Source organism: Mytilus galloprovincialis, chromosome 3 (assembly GCF_965363235.1).
Source record: "Mytilus galloprovincialis chromosome 3, xbMytGall1.hap1.1, whole genome shotgun sequence".
In the NCBI taxonomy this organism is placed as follows: Eukaryota; Metazoa; Mollusca; class Bivalvia; order Mytilida; family Mytilidae; genus Mytilus; species Mytilus galloprovincialis.
Genome location: NC_134840.1, coordinates 10,793,460 through 10,813,250, shown reverse-complemented (window position 1 = coordinate 10,813,250; position 19,791 = coordinate 10,793,460). Strand labels below are relative to the sequence as shown.

The 19,791-nt window shown below is 34.7% G+C and overlaps 2 protein-coding genes across 2 annotated transcripts; both read right to left on the bottom strand.

The window, feature by feature from the left end:
* Window positions 1-9,610: 9,610 nt before the first annotated feature.
* On the bottom strand, window positions 9,611-13,486 carry LOC143067171 (uncharacterized). The gene has a single exon (XM_076240265.1). It carries the CDS (start codon window positions 12,791-12,793, stop codon window positions 10,478-10,480), a length of 2,316 nt encoding a protein of 771 aa, XP_076096380.1. The 5' UTR covers window positions 12,794-13,486; the 3' UTR covers window positions 9,611-10,477.
* Window positions 13,487-14,244: 758 nt separating this feature from the next.
* On the bottom strand, window positions 14,245-18,560 carry LOC143067172 (uncharacterized). Its single transcript, XM_076240266.1, has one exon. The coding sequence runs from the start codon at window positions 18,370-18,372 to the stop codon at window positions 17,419-17,421; it is 954 nt and encodes a 317-aa protein (XP_076096381.1). The 5' UTR covers window positions 18,373-18,560; the 3' UTR covers window positions 14,245-17,418.
* Between the last annotated feature and the right edge of the window lie 1,231 nt (window positions 18,561-19,791).

The window sequence follows — 19,791 nt, the reverse complement described above, 5'->3', positions numbered from 1 at the left end:
TCGTAAATGCTTTTGTTATAAATTAGGCCGTTAGTTTTTTCAATTGAATTGTCTCATATGTTTCATGTCGGGGCCTTTTATAGCCGACTATACGGTATGTTTTTTTTCTTATTGTTGAAGGCCGTTCTTAACTTGGTATTTAACAAATAAACCGTTAGGGTCAATTGAACTATTAAAACGTCCATCGTCATCTGTCGTTCATTAACTTTTAAAATCATCTTCTCTGGATATCACTGGGCAAATCGGAACAAAATATAGCCATAGTCATCATAGGTACATCCCGTTTAAATGGTCCGACGATCCTGCTTGTAAAACAACATGAGGCTTACATGGCTTTAAATAGAACATAGGGGTAAAATGCAAGCATTGACAATATGTTACCTTCGTTAAATAAAGAATTTTATTATTATTATTATTATCTTGAATGTCCATATTCATAGCGAAAGTCTGATAGGGGCAGAAATGTGCGTTACTATTTTTTTGGGTAATGATCTCACGAAATGCAATAAAAACTCTATGTTACTGACTTGATATCTAAATCTGCCAAGGTTTATCACTACCTTTTTGATACACAAAATATAGTGCATTGATCATAACATTCTACACACCCTATTCATGAACATTAGAGATTTATCAATGATATATATGCTCAGATATTCAAGTAACTAAAAGATGTAACATCTGTCAAGAGAATTACTCAACTTGTGCAAGGTGCAGGAATCTAATATCTGTTCTAAAAATACAAATTATGTCATGTTTAAAGTCATCTTTAAAACTTGGAGTTATCTCTCATTGTTTAGAAATTGTAGTTGAATCAACTAATTAATCAAAGAGCTGATAGCTCTGAAGTGGAAGAAGGTGAATAAAAGGTAACTTGAATTACCATAAAAGCAGCCCCACTTACCCAGGCTGCTTTGTTCCATTATCGTTAAAATGTATTTTTTTTTTCAAACAAGAAAAGGTCATAAGTACATGGATTTCCCATCCGTACAATCATTTTCTATGTTCAGTTGACTATGAAAATTAGGTAAAATCTTTAATTTGGCAGTAATTAAGAAGATCATATCAAGAGGAACACATGTGTACTAAGTTTCAAGTTGATTGGATTTCAACTTCATCAAAAACTACCTCGACCATAAACTTTATAACCAGAAGCAGGACGGACGGACAGACTAGAAAACATATTGCCCATAAATGGAGCATAAAAATAGTAAGACTTGTTACATACCTGCCAACTTTTGAAAGTTCCCATATGGGTTTTTACTGCACAACAACAAAATTAAAGGTTACAATTTTTAGCGATGTATTTTGCAAGATCTGGATTGTCTAGAAAAAGTGTCATATTTGTATGAACTTACATGACTTACATGCCTTTTCCTTAAGTCTGTTTGCATAATTCTAGTTATATATTAAATCGGTAGAAAAATTATACCTGAAGCTAGCAGAAGCTAGACTATTAGCCTAGTTGCACATATTGTATGTTGACTTCCAACTAGTTATAAACAAATTTAATATATAAACTTCAATTTAATCCTTGAAAGGAGGTCTAAATTAATAAAATAATTTATAAATTTTAATTTTTTTATTTGTCCAAAATCATTTAAATTCATTTAATCAACATCCTTTTACGATTATTTGATTAAAATATTAATCATTTATAGTCTTTTTACCATTTACATTTTTAAAAGCAAAATAACTGAAAACAGGATAAAACAAAGGGAAGTAACAAAAAAGTATTTCAATATTCTCAATACACATCGTTTTGATAACACAACGGCAGTTAGCCGGAGGTAAACATCGTTGATTACCAGTATGTTTGACACCCAAGCTGTCAAGTGAAGCCATATAATTATACATCTTCTTTGATGTTCAGGTAAAATTTAACACAGGTGTCAATTACACCCGTACAGTAGTAAGAAATGATCAAATATGGCGTCTGAAAAATTTCATACACGGGAGTTTTTTCTCCTAAACGGGAGGTTCACATGTATGTTACGAAGGGCATCTAATTCACATGACAAAGGAAACCCATGAATAAAGATAACACTTTATATATCCTTTTTATTTATATAAAAATAAAATCTTCTTGTCTGCAGGATTGCAAATTCGTAACTTCAAGGGCGAACTTGTAAACAGGGCGAGTTGTACCGATACCAAATTCACGCATGCGTAATACAAATATCTACAGTTAAAACATCATGTTACAAGTAAACAAATTACGTTCATCTGGATAAGATGAAATCTAATAATTTACATAAATAAAAGGGTCATATTTACGATAGTGATTGTTTTACAATCATAATTTACAAATTAAATGATTCAGATGCCCAATCATGTGTAAAAATCGGTGTCAGGAATCTAAGTTGTTTTGAAATTGTAATACACGAAATGAATGCGGCATACGGAGACTCAAAGCCAATGGTCGGCCCCTTAAGTCTTCAGAAGACTTGACGTCTTCTTCCACTAAAAACCAATGCTTTATTGACAATGCAATATTTAATATTACTTCCTATTGATAAATCAACGCAATCTTTACCCTTCATTGCGTACAAGCACTTTCATTCATGTTTGCATATTATCTTGAAATATTACCAGGAAGACACGTTTTACATATATGTCAAGATGACCGATATGTCATTCAACTCCTTATAGGATATATTGCCTTTGTATGAGTTTTACTTATTCTTCAGTTCTTACAGAAGAATTCTTAGCCTAAAATAACGATTATTACAAAGATTAAAAGGCAAAGTATTCAATTCCCTTTTTGTATGCGTCGTCCGCCCGGTGTAAAATTTAAAATATTAGGAGTTCCTCTGGAACCAATTGATTAAACTTGGACTGAATGATCATTATGGTTGTGCTATTTATTTCCTTACCCAACAAGAAATATTACCGCCATAATCCGAAATAAAGAAAGGAAAAATAATATCGAAATGACATGTTATACAATTCGAGCGATTCCGGATCTTGTGAGCCTCTTGTTTTACTTTAATTACACCTTTTCATTTTAAAATGACGATTTTACACGTTTCCATTTTTTTGCAGAAACTGTAACTAGTAAAAGTGAAATTTATTATGTTGTAGCCTACAATGTTAGAGAGTTTCCATTGTTAAATATGCACATAGACCCACGTGAACGATACAGGCTCTTTCGAAAAGTCTCTATTTATGAAATTCCTGTGGGTAGACTGAAAAACTTGCACAACAAATCGCAAATTTTTTGATAAAATTTGATGATAACCGTTGACCAGTTCGTGATGTCTGATGGACGAAAACTAGCGAATTAAAGTTCAAGTTGAATTATCTGATTTATAAAACAGAACAATAGGTTGCATCAGTGATATGGGCAACGTATATCTCGGTAGGATTATCTGTTTTATAAAACAGAACAAAAGGTTGCATCAGTGATATGGGCAACGTATACATTTGTATCTCGGTAGAATTATCTGATTTATATACCAGAACAATAGGTTGCATCAGTGCTGTGGCCAACGTATATCTCGGTAGAATTATCTGATTTATAAAACAGAACAATAGGTTGCATCAGTGATATGGGCAACGTATATCTCGGTAGAATTGTCTGATTTATAAAATAGAACAATAGGTTGCATCAGTGCTGTTGGCAACGTATATCTCGGTAGTATTATCTGATTTATAAAACAGAACAATAGGTTGCATCAGTGATATGGGCAACGTATATCTCGGTAGAATTATCTGATTTATAAAATAGAACAATAGGTTGCATCAGTGCTGTTGGCAACGTATATCTCGGTAGAATTATCTGATTAATAAAATAGAACAATAGGTTGCATCAGTGCTGTGGGCAACGTATATCTCGGTAGAATTATCTGATTTATATAACAGAACAATAGGTTGCATCAGTGATGTGAGCAACGTATGTCTCGGTAGAATTGTCTGATTTATAAAATAGAACAATAGGTTGCATCAGTGATATGGGCAACGTATATCTCGGTAGAATTGTCTGATTTATAAAATAGAACAATAGGTTGCATCAGTGCTGTTGGCAACGTATATCTCGGTAGTATTATCTGATTTATAAAACAGAACAATAGGTTGCATCAGTGATATGGGCAACGTATATCTCGGTAGAATTATCTGATTTATAAAATAGAACAATAGGTTGCATCAGTGCTGTTGGCAACGTATATCTCGGTAGAATTATCTGATTAATAAAATAGAACAATAGGTTGCATCAGTGCTGTGGGCAACGTATATCTCGGTAGAATTATCTGATTTATATAACAGAACAATAGGTTGCATCAGTGATGTGAGCAACGTATGTCTCGGTAGTATTATCTGATTTATAACCACTTTTATTCCCCCTTTAAAAGTGTTCTGTACCAAGTCAGGAAGATGGCCATTGTTATATTATTGTTCGTTTCTGTGTGTGTTGCATTTTAACGTTGAGTCGTTTGTGTTTTCTCTTATTTTTGAGAAATTGAGATAAGACGTGGCACGGTACTTGTCTATCCCAAATTCATGTATTTGGTTTTCATGTTATATTTGTTATTCTCGTGGTGTTTTGTCTGATGCTTGGTCCGTTTCTGTGTGTGTTACGTTTCGGTGTTATGTCGTTGTTCTTCTCTTATATTTAATGCGTTTCCCTCGGTTTTAGTTTGTTACCCCGATTTTGTTTTTTGTCCATGGATTTATGAGTTTTGAACAGCGGTATACTACTGTTGCCTTTATTTATAAAACAGAACAATAGGTTGCATCAGTGATATGGGCAACGTATATCTCGGTAGAATTGTCTGATTTATAAAATAGAACAATAGGTTGCATCAGTGCTGTTGGCAACGTATATCTCGGTAGAATTATCTGATTTATAAAACAGAACAATAGGTTGCATCAGTGATATGGGCAACGTATATCTCGGTAGAATTATCTGATTTATAAAATAGAACAATAGGTTGCATCAGTGCTGTTGGCAACGTATATCTCGGTAGAATTATCTGATTTATAAAACAGAACAATAGGTTGCATCAGTGATATGGGCAACGTATATCTCGGTAGAATTATCTGATTTATAAAATAGAACAATAGGTTGCATCAGTGCTGTTGGCAACGTATATCTCGGTAGAATTATCTGATTAATAAAATAGAACAATAGGTAGCATCAGTGCTGTGGGCAACGTATATCTCGGTAGAATTGTCTTATTTATATAATAGAACAAAAGGTTGCATCAGTGATGTGAACAACGTATATCTCGGTAGAATTATCTGATTTATATAACAGAACAATAGGTTGCATCAGTGATATGGGCAACGTATATCTCGGTAGAATTATCTGATTTATATAACAGAACAATAGGTTGCATCAGTGATGTGAGCAACGTATATCTCGGTAGAATTATCTGATTTATAAAATAGAACAATAGGTTGCATCAGTGCTGTGGGCAACGTATATCTCGGTAGAATTGTCTGATTTATAAAATAGAACAATAGGTTGCATCAGTGCTGTGGGCAACGTATATCTCGGTAGTATTATCTGATTTATAAAACAGAACAATAGGTTGCATCAGTGATATGGGCAACGTATATCTCGGTAAAATTGTCTGATTTATAAAATAGAACAATAGGTTGCATCAGTGATATGGGCAACGTATATCTCGGTAGAATTATCTGATTAATAAAATAGAACAATAGGTAGCATCAGTGCTGTGGGCAACGTATATCTCGGTAGAATTGTCTTATTTATATAATAGAACAATAGGTTGCATCAGTGATGTGAGCAACGTGTGTCTCGGTAGAATTATCTGATTTATAAAACAGAACAATAGGTTGCATCAGTGATGTGAGCAACGTGTGTCTCGGTAGAATTATCTGATTTATAAAACAGAACAATAGGTTGCATCAGTGATATGGGCAACGTATATCTCGGTAGAATTATCTGATTTATATAACAGAACAATAGGTTGCATCAGTGCTGTGGGCAACGTATGTCTCGGTAGAATTATCTGATTTATATAATAGAACAATAGGTTGCATCAGTGATGTGAGCAACGTATGTCTCGGTAGAATTATCTGATTTATATAACAGAACAATAGGTTGCATCAGTGCTGTGGGCAACGTATATCTCGGTAGAATTGTCTGATTTATATATCTTACAGAACAATAGATTGCATCAGTGATGTGAGCAACGTGTGTCTCGGTAGAAATATCTGATTTATAAAATAGAACAATAGGTTGCATCAGTGCTGTGGCCAACGTATATCTCGGTAGAATTATCTGATTAATAAAATAGAACAATAGGTTGCATCAGTGCTGTGGGCAACGTATATCTTGGTAGAATTATCTGATTTATATAATAGAACAATAGGTTGTATCAGTGATGTGGGCAACGTATGTCTCGGTAGAATTATCTGATTTATATAACAGAACAATAGGTTGCATCAGTGATGTGAGCAACGTATGTCTCGGTAGAATTATCTGATTTATAAAATAGAACAATAGGTTGCATCAGTGCTGTTGGCAACGTATATCTCGGTAGAATTATCTGATTAATAAAATAGAACAATAGGTTGCATCAGTGCTGTGGGCAACGTATATCTTGGTAGAATTATCTGATTTATATAATAGAACAATAGGTTGCATCAGTGATGTGAGCAACGTATGTCTCGGTAGAATTATCTGATTTATATAACAGAACAATAGGTTGCATCAGTGCTGTGGGCAACGTATATCTCGGTAGAATTGTCTGATTTATATATCTTACAGAACAATAGATTGCATCAGTAATGTGAGCAACGTGCGTCTCGGTAGAAATATCTGATTTATAAAATAGAACAATAGGTTGCATCAGTGCTGTGGCCAACGTATATCTCGGTAGAATTATCTGATTTATATAACAGAACAATAGGTTGCATCAGTGATGTGAGCAACGTATGTCTCGGTAGAATTATCTGATTTATAAAATAGAACAATAGGTTGCATCAGTGCTGTTGGCAACGTGTATCTCGGTAGAATTATCTGATTAATAAAATAGAACAATAGGTTGCATCAGTGCTGTGGGCAACGTATATCTTGGTAGAATTATCTGATTTATTTAACAGAACAATAGGTTGCATCAGAGATGTGGGAAACGTATATCTCGGTAAGAGTTATAATTGTTCAAATGTAGACACTCACCAAACATAATGACACTGTATGGATTTTAAATTGTTGGATATATTTTGATATTTTGAAATGTCGAGAAATAGTATCAGACTGTCTGAGGAAAGAAGTATTATTATTGGAAAAACAAATGATGTTGATATTTGTGTACAGAAGGAACTTCTGCAGGGTAGTGATATGTATAGGTTACTAGGTTGATAGGTATATGTATAGGGTACTAGGTTGGTAGTAATATATCAAAATGGGAAAGTGATTAACTGAGGAAGTCTCATTAAAAACAATATAAGAAAACCAATATTGGTTAGATATCGATGTGCAAATTATTTTTTCAGTAAAAAACTGTTATTTCCTTAGCACCAACTTCTATGTATTTGTTTTTTACAAATTCGTTCATTGAGCGTTTAACCTAATTGTTAGCGTCGGTTGGAACATGAAAACATTTAATTCAAAGTTTTACCATCAACACGAAGCTAACAACTTACTAATGTCGAAGTTCTAACATCAAAACGAAGCTCTTCAAAGTACTAATAACAAAGATCTACGATCTACACCAAACTCTACATAGTACTAATATCAAAGATCTAAGACTACTATCAACACGAAGCTCTACAAGGTTCTTATGTCAAAGATCTAACACCAACACCAAGCTCTACAACTCTTGTGGACAGATCGGTCCCCATTGCCCAACACTTCTGTACTCCACACGACAGCTGATGGACAGTTAATTGCCGATTTACCACCACTGCTCAATTTATACCACTGATGTTTGACAATAATTCTCCGATTGACAACCCTTTTAGTACCATATCACTGCAAATGGATGGTTAATTGTCCATATACCATCACTGCTAGGTTCATATCACAGCTGATGGACAGTTAGCTGACTTTTTACCACCACAGCTGATGGACAGTTAGCTGACTTTTTACCACCACAGCTGATGGACAGTTAGCTGACTTTTTACCATCACAGCTGATGAACAGTTAGCTGACTTTTTACCATCACAGCTGATGGACAGTTAGCTGACTTTTTACCATCACAGCTGATGGACAGTTAGCTGACTTTTTACCATCACAGCTGATGAACAGTTAGCTGACTTTTTACCATCACAGCTGATGGACAGTTAGCTGACTTTTTACCATCACAGCTGATGGACAGTTAGCTGACTTTTTACCATCACAGCTGATGGACAGTTAGCTGACTTTTTACCATCACAGCTGATGGACAGTTAGCTGACTTTTTACCATCACAGCTGATGGACAGTTAGCTGACTTTTTACCACCACAGCTGATGGACAGTTAGCTGACTTTTTACCATCACAGCTGATGGACAGTTTGTTGACCATTCACCACTACTTCTAGCTCCATACCACTCCTAGGTTCAATCATTACACATCTGTTGGACAGTTGCCTAATTATCAATGTTTGCACGCTTTAAATGATTAACCTTCGTAATAATTAAAAGATAAATAAAATCAGACTTTATAAGTGAAAAATCCGTTCATTCTAGTTGAATTTAATATGTCTGATATGCTTATTAATAAATTGAATGTCCTTCTTAAGGGTCACTAACTTCCCATTTCATTTGGTAGTCTGTACATGTACCCGACAAATTATATGTAATACAGATATAATGAAAGCAGTAATATAGGATGAATCAAAATTATCATTTAGTCAAGTCACAGACTGATATTTGTAGAAACTAACTTAAACCTTCAGTATAATTCTTAAAGTACATTATATGATATTAACCTCTTTATCAAGTATCAGTTAATGAAATCAAAATTCATATCACAAGAAGAACGACTGCGAATGTTTAACATAATTCTATTTGAACACCAATCCTTACAACATTTATATACTTAAAACATGTTTAAATAAATCAGAGTGGATGATTTCAGTGAAATTCAAATTTAAATGAATTTATCTTAATAAAATTGAAATGGAAATGGGAAATGTGTCAAAGAGACAACGAGGAGGAGGCGTCCCTGTATCAGTACTCATTGACTAAGTTAAACTTTCAGCACCAGTGTTAGATTATATTATCATCATATAATTTCAAACCGATTATTCGTATTTTCAGAGGACAGATTTCAAAGGAAGTGAACATATTGCAATAAATTTCTGATTTTAGAACTTAATGCATCTCATAATTAGTTCTTGCACGCTAAAGCACACATAAGTACATACACACTTGTATTTTCATTAATCAGATATATTTTACAGTTCATAATAGTATTTTGCACGAGCATAGCTACATATATATATAGACGAGTAAATCAATATCTACATGTATCTCACTGAACCATGATAAGCCCTTCCTAGGAAACTTATCTTTCAAGCTGGTATGAGGGGGGGGGGGGGCAAGGGGGTCCCAATAACAGCAAAACAGCAAATTGATTTGGCTCACAACAGATAACAAGGAATTAAAATGGACAAAAACAGATAACAGTAAATGAAATATTAAAATAATTCGGTCTTGTGTGAACGAGGTTTTGGGTATGTTCTGGGGGTTATGACAACTGAATGCAGTGATGATGTTCTTGTTTGTATGTTTGCTGATGTTCTGCTGCTTGCGAGACTGTAATGAAAACAAGCTTTTAAGAATACAACTTTATTCAGTGCTGGTCGGAATGAAACTGACCAACACTGACGCTTGTTAACAAAGTTTCCTGCTTAGTTTTCAGGTGAGGTTCGACAAGGTTTACTTTGAAAGCTAACAAAAGGTTTAATTAGAAAATATCCTTTGACTGGCCCCTGTCATATAGGGGGACGCTAACAAAAATCTCACCTTAACTTTTCTTGACATAAAACGGATTATTGGGATTCGTAAATAAGTAAATGACCCAAGATTACGTAATACCACTTTGTCCAGATAAAACTTATTTATATCTATTGTCCTGTGTCTTTAGATAAATTGCTAAAGATTATAAATGTTAATTTCCGTGGCTATGAGTATTAAGTAATGAGATAATATAATTTACTTTAAATTATACTGATTCATAAATATTGTATAAAAGATTTTCATACTAAAAAGTTCATATATAAAACATAATAATTTAAAACAAATAACACAAATTTCTCTAAATTATTAAAGTTTGAATGCAGCTGTTGAGGCATGAAGTTGCACCTAAATTTTCACTGTCACATATATCCCACCCGGTCGAAAATTTCTTCGACCCCGAAGAAAAACAAAATTATAGATAAATCCAAAAGTAAAAATAAATATTTCCCCTTTTTGTAAGGAAGATATTCTACACAAGTTATTTTGAGAGTTTATCATAAGTCATGAAAATACAAAAAGGCATTGTTCTGTTGCATACAGGTTTACATAAATTATAAATTCTATTTCAATATCATAAAATGGTTGTGGTGTGTAAGCAAAATATGGCAGAAGAATGGTGTGTTTAATATTTTTCGTATTTTTCTCGCAGTGTATGGGTTGATTGAAATGTATTCAGGTAGTGGAATTTCATGTTTTGTATTCGTCCCACGAATACAAAAATCATGCCAGTCTGCATGTAACCTTGTAATGAAAAATCCAGAAATTGTCATATTAGTAATTGTATCTGGTACCTTTATGTCCCAATCTGTAGGACAAAGTGATAACGTGACTAGTGGTATGGTGATGCACGATAGTCCATTTGTGATTTCAAGAACGACTTTAGTATGATTGTTATTTGTAGATCTTTTGTAAAAATAGAATGTGAAAATTGTCAATGTAAGTGTAGTTATTATGGATAATATAACAAAAGGCCATGGATTGCACTGAGTGTTAAAAATGTTTTCAATGGTACTTGGAGTTGTAGTTTTTGAAATTTGTTTGTAAATAAATGATGGAATTGTTGAAGCGATGGATGTACTTTGTGCCTGTGGAATCTTTTGTAAAAGAAGTACTGTGGCTGTGAGTAAGCGAACTTTGTTGACGAGTGTGAAGCATACAATTGCTAAAATGGATGACAGACCTAATGCTACCATAGCAAGAATTGTACTGAGATCAAGCCATGAATTGTCTACTGTAATTTTGCCATCAAGAAGTGGTTCAGACAGTGATGTGAATACTGTACGTTCTTTTTGTGTTGCCTTCGCAATTCTTTTTAAACTTAGATGTAAAATTTTATCCTGTGCCAGAATGTTCGAAAATGTGTGGTTAAAAATGTGAATTTTTGGAATGTCTATTTTTATAGATTTAGTAAAAACAGTATCTCCTAAAATAGAGTTGTATGTTTCATGTGAAAAGAAATGTTGAATAAGTGCAAGATTCACTGGGTGTAATACCGTTATAGTGTCTGTGTTGTTTTGACAATTTTCTATTTTCTTTGGAACAAAAATTGAGTCGGTAGATAATGAACATCTGCATGGAATGTGAATGAAGCAAAAGTTGCAGCCTTTTACAATGCTGTGTTTGTTCTGACACTCAAATGCAAGTGTGTTTGTTTTATAAACTAAAAGTGTGTTGTCAAAAATTTGTTCTATTGAAGGTTGTATTGCGTTTAACAGAAATCTAAAATCACATTGTTTGTGAATATCTGATTTTGCGTTGAAATATAATGACGATATACAATTAGTTTTGACAGCTGATACTAGAGGCAAACTATGAGAACAATATAATGTGTTTGTTCCAGAACAAGATCTCAACTTATCAAAAGACAGTGATGCATAATATTGATTATTATGTGTAACGACAAGATATTCTGGTAAATCTAATATCTGAGTTGCATGGGTACTTGTAACATTTACAGGAACTGGATATGAAGTTATTTTGTATAAATACAGTGGAAAAGCAAAAGTAGATATAGGAAACTTTACGGTTACATACAAAGTGGAATGTTTTCTGGCAAACAACATGTTACATTCTGAGTAATAATATGCAGGATCTGAGTTCAGTAGATAAAAACCTTTAAACTTGTCACTAAGAATAAGTTTAATGTGCTTGATTGCATCATTAAGTATTTTGGGTGAAATTAGAAAGGGGGATAATTTTCCTTTCACCATTTCATGAATTCCAATGTTCAATTCCTCTAAATATTTTGTAATTACAGAACTATCATTCATTTGATCAATAAACAGGTTGGATAATTTAAGACTAACATCTTCAAAGTGAGCGACAAATTTTGCAGTTTCAAAAGTTACATTTTGGATACTGTCATAATTTTTCTGAATACCACGCATCACGTTACTGAAACGACTGTCAGTATTTGTCATGAATGATGATAACTCTTCATCATGGTGTGACATAGCTTTTGCAAACTTATTGTTTCTTTTAGCCAATATATTGATATGTCTTGCTAGCTTTTGGACATCTTTTACTGTAGCGGTTCCAAATAAAGAACGAGAAATAGATCCTATAAAATCAAAAAGCCCTCTTTTACTTCTACTCTGGGAACGGGTATCTAAGTTGAAATCGGCTTTCTTAACTAATCTACGAATAACATCTATAGTGTTATTTATATTTGCTGTGACTCCTGTTCGGACAGCTGATAGCTGTGAAATAACTTGATTGAGAATGTGACAATTCTGGTGCACTATATCACATCTTGGGAACTGGACTGACGATATCTTGTGTGGAAGAGGTATCTCAAAAGTGTGAAGCCAGTTTTCACTACCGAAAACAATGTTTGCTTCCTTAGCAAAAGTTACTCCATAGTTGATGCGGTGCATCTGTACTTCTCCATCTGCATTTACGGCGTATATGCCAACCAAGAGAATCCAGGAAAAAACTGTGGCATAACTCAAAGCACCTAAAGAAAACAAAGAAAGAATGTAAAGAGATGTGAAGTGTGAGTCGGTTAAGGGAGAGCTCTTCCCTCGTAGCACTATTTACATGAGAAACCTCATAATTTTGACAAACACCACACAGAAACAAAAGATTGAAGAATAACTAGAGTAGATGAGTCTAAATTATGCCAAGTCCATGTGTAGATAACAAGGGTACATTAGAGAAATACAATTTTACTATGGAGTATTATCATTTTATATGAATTTATCATATGCATGCACTATGAAAAATAAGACCGAATTGAAAGAACTGAACAATTTTGGCTATAATGAACTCAATGACTGAGTTGATTGACCTAGAAGTCTGACTTGGACATGACTTTTTAATCTGTTGGGTCTTGTAGACCAGCGTCCCTAATGGACCTTTTTCTTCTTTTACCTCCTTGAGTTTTGGTCGCCAGGAATTGACGAACTAATTGAATGGGAAGATTCTGTTCTGGTTCCCAAGTCTTTTCTTTGAAACCAACCCACTTGACTAAGAACTGAGGTTCACCCTTGTACTTTCTACGTTGTAGAAGTTTTTCAATGTCATAAAATTGTTTTGAATTATCTTCAACTGGTTCATCACTATCTTGTATATTGGTTTGACTATTTTGACTAGGATCTTGATTGGGCTCTTGTTGTTGAAAATTTGGTTGTTCTGTCCTTCGGGGGTCTGGGCGGGGTTCATCTGGGGGAGGAGCGTTTTGATCTGGGCGATGATCTGGGGGAATGTATTTCTTCAATCTGTTTGAATTGATCATGCTTTTTAAAAGCTTATTGTCTTCACAACGACGCAACTTGAATGTGTGGTTAGGTCCTTTTGCAACAATGTAGAATGGACCATTGTTTTTCCTATGAAGCTTAGAAGAGAGTCCAACTGGAACTTTGGGATTGTGCATAAGGACAAGGTCCTGTATTTCAAACTGTGGCAATGCAGTATTCTTGTCATAATGTGACTTTTGCCTCTCCTGTGAGTATTGAAGGTTGTCAGTTGCACATCTTTTGGCTATCTTCAGACAATCAAGAATATTTTCAATGTGAAATTTCAGGTTCTTGTTTAAGTCAGTTTTTGGAAGAAGAGTAGTGTCTACTGGTAAGTTCATTTCTTTGCCAAAGAGTAGGTGATAAGGAGAAAATTCTGAGGATGCTGAAGGAGACATTCGAAAAGCCATGAGTATTCCAGGTAAAAGTTCAGCCCAATTTGACTGATTTTCATCTACTATAGTTTTCAAGCATTGAATTACTGTTTTGTTGGTGCGTTCAGCGACAGAATTTGTTTGTGGATGGTAAGAACTTGTGAAATAGTGTTTCACATTGTAAATTTGTGTAACCGCTGCCACAAGTTTACTCATGAACCCTTGGCCACGATCTGAGACTAAGCTAGAACAACTTCCATAACGAGAGAAGATTTCTTTGTGAAGAACCTCTGCAATGTCTGCAGCAGTTTCTGACCTAACTGGAAAAGCCTCTGTCCATTTACTAAAAGCACAAACCACAATAAGGATATATTTATGACCCAATTTTGTCTCTTTGAATGGACCAATTAGATCAATATGCCATCGTGAGAAAGTGTCCAGAATAGGCATGGGAGTTAAAGGAACTCTTTTAGCATGAGCATGTGGCTTTGCTCTCTGACAAGAATCACAACCACGAATGAAATCTGCGACTGCTTGATACATTCCAGGAAAGAAGTACTTTTGTTTGATAGCAAGATAAGTTCTGTCAAAACCAAAGTGTCCCAACTCATGATAAGATTTAAGAAGGTCATTTCGAAACTGACGAGGACAGGCAAGTTGTTTAACAAAGATATCCTTTTTTCTACCTCTTGTTCTTGGTTGATAGAAATGGAACAAGATACCATCTAGTAAGGCATATTGACTAGCTTCTAAGAAAACTTTTGTCGCCAACTTTTTATCTTCTGGAAGAACACCTGTTTCAAGATAACCATAAATGTGTTTGAAATCATGACATTCTTTTTGGGATTCACCAACGTTCTCTGGAATAACTTCAGTAATTTGTTCTGGATGTTTTTCATTTGTGCTTGGAACTGGTTGTTCTGTGGCATTGCCAGTGGTGATCTCCATGATTGTTGGGGTTGGTGAATTACAAGAATTGTACAGAAATGTTACTTGTAAATGTTCATTTGTCTCTTGTTCAACTGAAACTAGGTTTAGATCTACAGAGGGGATAACGTCTTCAGGCTCTGAAGAGGACTGAGTAACAGAGTATTCTCTTCTAGACAAACCGTCAGCATTTCCATTTTTACTGCCTTCCCGATAACAGATATCAAAACTATAACCTTGCAATAGAACTGACCATCTTGCCAAACGACCTGTCGACTGCTTGATAGAACTTAACCATTTGAGTGAGTGGTGGTCAGTATAGACTTTGAAATGACTGTTTGCTAAATAAACATGATAAGTCTTGATTCCTTCAAGAACAGCAAGACATTCCAATTCACTAATTGGCCATGCCTTTTCACCTTCAGACAGAGAACGACCTCCATATGCAATCACCCTTTCTTGACCTTCAGAGTCCAATTGACCTAATATATAAGCAATAGCTGAGCCGCTGGCATCAGTAGTAAGAATAAATGGTCTTGACATATTAGGATAGGCCAATATAGGTGATGAACACAGAGATTGTTTGAGTTGGTCAAATGCCTTTTGACACTTTTCTGACCATTCAAATGGAACATCTTTTCTGAGGAGTCTATTTAGTGGAGTTGCAAGGTGACTATACCCTTTAATGAACTTCCTGTAATAGTTTGTTAAGCCTAGAAAGGATCGAACATTCTTTTCAGTTTTTGGGACAGGAAATGACTCAACAGCTTCTACTTTAGAAATATCTGCCTGGACCCCTTGTTTTGAAATCTTATGACCAAGATATATCACCTCAGGACGAGCAAAAAGACATTTGCTGGGCTTGAGAGTAAGACCTGCAGAAATGAGCCTGTCAAAAACCAACTGGAGATGATTCAAATGTTCCTCAAAGGACTTGCTAAATATCAAAATGTCGTCTACATAAACCAGAGCAATTTTGTAGTTTAGGTTTCTTAGAACCTGAGTCAACAGATGTTGGAAAGAGGATGGGGCTGAGGCCAAACCAAATGGTAAACGTTTCCATTGATATACTCCACTGGGGGTGACAAAGGCTGCTTTATGTGCGGTTTCAGGGTCAAGGCCACATTGCCAATAACCTGACAAGAGATCCAGAGTACTAAAAATGTTCGCGTCTGCTTGACCTATGGCATCAAATACATCTTCTAGACGTGGAAGAGGGAAAAACTTTGGGCGACTAATCTTGTTCACGGCCCTATAGTCTACACAGAACCTTAATTCCCCTGATTTCTTTTTACACATGACTACTGGGCTTTGCCATTCGCTATCTGACTCTTCTATAATGTCATACTCTAACATTTGATCAATCTGTCTATTCATATCTGCTAAAACTTGTGGTGACTGTCTATAAAAGCGCTTTTTGATTGGCAAGGCATTACCTGTATCTATGACATGATTATACAGGTGAGTGTGACCTAATTCACTTAAATCTTTGGCAAATACTTGACGATTCCTATTAAGAAAGCATTTCAGGAGTTGCTTTTGTTCCGAACTAAGGTCAGCATTATTTAAATCAAAGTCTAAATACTCTTCTTCACATTTCTCATTTTGTGTTGGTATTTTTGGTGGGGACTGGTGACAGGAAGTGGACATTGGTAGTACCATTTCAGGATGCAATGCAGACACAGAAGCAACTACATAATTGGCAGGGAGATAAATTGCATCTTTAGTGGGGTTCATGACTCTAAGAATAGACTTGTTTGTCTCATATAGGGAAACACAACATTTTGCTCCTGCAAGTGACTTTTCTGGAAGAGAAGGCAATGGTTCTAAAAGAGCAACCTGATTTCGCACATTTGAGATAGTAACAGGTATGTCAGCCTGGTGAAAAGGTGGAATTGTTGTTCCACTAACAGTTCTAGCTAGCCCTGAATTCAACTCTAGAGTATTGATTGTGTTGTTTTCTTTGTCAGGAAAGAAAACAGATCCAACTGAATTCAAAATATCTACCTTGTTGGGTAAAAGAAAGTCATTGCCTAGTAATATGCTCTGCTGTACATTTTCAAAAACATAGAAATCATTCCAATAAGAATTATTGCCAATGACTAAAGGAAGAGATATCACACCTAAAATAGGAAGGACATTACCACCAACTCCCATAGCATCTTTTAAGTTTGAATTTTGTAGCTTATCTTTGCCTATTCCCAAGAAGTTAAGTAAGTTTTTAGAACAGCAGCTTATAGCTGCCCCAGTGTCAACTAAGCAACTTATACTTTTGCCATAAACCTCAATTTGAATTTTATTTACATTTAAAGTTACTAATTGAAAAACTCCTGGAGTTTTCTTCTTCTTTATTCTTAAACTTGTTGACTTTTTAGGAATAGGGGAGTTGTTTGTTTGTCTTTTGGCATATCCCTTCTTGTCCCCTGAGAAATGCCTACCCAATTTCTGGATAGGCGCGTATCCCTACCAGCCGTTATTTTGTGTGTAGTTGTTGTGTGATTGTTGGTTTTGAGGGTTCATACGACCTTGATCAAAGTTTGATCTTCTTTGTTGTGAGTTTTGTTGTGGTCTTCTATCATGTCTATACCTGTTATTTTGATATTGTTGTTTTTTTCTGTCGTTTTGCTCACACACCTCTTTGTAGTGACCTATATTATCACAGCTAAAACATCGAACATTGTATGCAGGACATTGCCTTCTTGTACTACATGACTTACCACAACCTCTACATGGCACTTGTGAGAACTGTCTTTCTTCTCGATTATCTCTGTTTGGAGTTAAAGCCATAACTTCCTGCCTTACAACTGTCTTCATGGAATCTATAAAAGAAGAAAGTAAAGAGTTAATGTCAGTTGTTCCGGAAGCAGTTGCAGGATTCTCTGTAGTTGCTGGTACATGTGGTACATTGTTAACCTTTGTTGATGGTACGCTGTGATTGTGGCATTCTGTTACGTTGATAGCGATATCTATGGCTTGCCTTAATTCATTATATGTTTTTGGATCACTTTGTGTCACTGATGCTTTTAGATGTGGGAGAAGTCCATTTAAGGCAAGTTCAACGATTGTGCTTTCTCCTAATTCAGTGTTCATCGCGAGTCTTTGCACTCTTGTTAGGTAATCATTACCATTTTCTCCCGGTAACTGTTGCAATTTGTATATTAACTTATTTGACTTATTGTTCGAAAATCTTAGCATGAATGCTGCTTTTAGTGCTGCCATATCACCTCTAACTTCTGGAGCAAGTGATTGAAGCCAAATCTTAGCTTGTCCATCAAAACTAAATGCTAGTGAAGCAAGTGCTCTATCGTCTTGTAAATTGTGGAATATTTTAAAAGATTCAAATAAATACCACCATTCTACAGGTATGTTGTTGAATTCATCATAGAATTTTGGAAGGGCAATACCTGCAGACGCCATTATATCTAATTCAGTGTTTGTTTCTATATTGTTTATAAGATTTTCTGGTTCTATGATTTCGTTAAAAGTTTCTAACGGTTGATTATTCAGGTTTTCAGCCTGTTGAACATGTACTATAACATCAATATGATCTGGTGTATCTAGATTAATTAAATTTGGTTCATCTGAGTCATGACTTGAATTGCTTATCAAACCTATATGATTCGGTTCGTCTTCTGTAGGTACTGTATCTGTAACTTCGCTAGTGGCTGCAAAGGACCTTGTATTTGGGTAGAAGTTCAAAGGCGTTGATCCTTTCTTCTTTGACTCTGCACTCCCTGGCATCGGTAGAGACGGGAAATTTCAGGGTTCCACCAAGCTGTGAACGAGGTTTTGGGTATGTTCTGGGGGTTATGACAACTGAATGCAGTGATGATGTTCTTGTTTGTATGTTTGCTGATGTTCTGCTGCTTGCGAGACTGTAATGAAAACAAGCTTTTAAGAATACAACTTTATTCAGTGCTGGTCGGAATGAAACTGACCAACACTGACGCTTGTTAACAAAGTTTCCTGCTTAGTTTTCAGGTGAGGTTCGACAAGGTTTACTTTGAAAGCTAACAAAAGGTTTAATTAGAAAATATCCTTTGACTGGCCCCTGTCATATAGGGGGACGCTAACAAAAATCTCACCTTAACTTTTCTTGACATAAAACGGATTATTGGGATTCTTAAATAAGTAAATGACCCAAGATTACGTAATACCACTTTGTCCAGATAAAACTTATTTATATCTATTGTCCTGTGTCTTTAGATAAATTGCTAAAGATTATAAATGTTAATTTCCGTGGCTATGAGTATTAAGTAATGAGATAATATAATTTACTTTAAATTATACTGATTCATAAATATTGTATAAAAGATTTTCATACTAAAAAGTTCATATATAAAACATAATAATTTAAAACAAATAACACAAATTTCTCTAAATTATTAAAGTTTGAATGCAGCTGTTGAGGCATGAAGTTGCACCTAAATTTTCACTGTCACATATATAACTTTAAATTATATTAATTCATAAATATTGTATAAAAGATTTTCATACTAAAAAGTTCATATATAAAACATAATAATTTAAAACAAATAACACAAATTTCTCTAAATTATTAAAGTTTGAATGCAGCTGTTGAGGCATGAAGTTGCACCTAAATTTTCACTGTCACACTTGGACAAATCAGTATTTCTTATTACGGATATAATCCTTTGTAATGCATTCCATTTTTTTTTTACTATGTTTTTAGTATTAATTTATGTATCTAGAATGTGTTTAAATTACTACTCAATATATTATAATATTTTTTATACGCTCGTTTACGGAACGTATTATGGTATAGTGTTTTCCGTCTGTTGTCAACATGTCGGACATTAACTCAAAAACTCTTTA

What these genes read in the sequence shown, in the direction of transcription:
- LOC143067172 (XM_076240266.1), bottom strand. Translation starts at nt 18,372, where the DNA reads ATGGCGTCTGCAGGTATTGCCCTTCCAAAATTCTATGATGAATTCAAC.
- LOC143067171 (XM_076240265.1), bottom strand. Translation starts at nt 12,793, where the DNA reads ATGCACCGCATCAACTATGGAGTAACTTTTGCTAAGGAAGCAAACATT.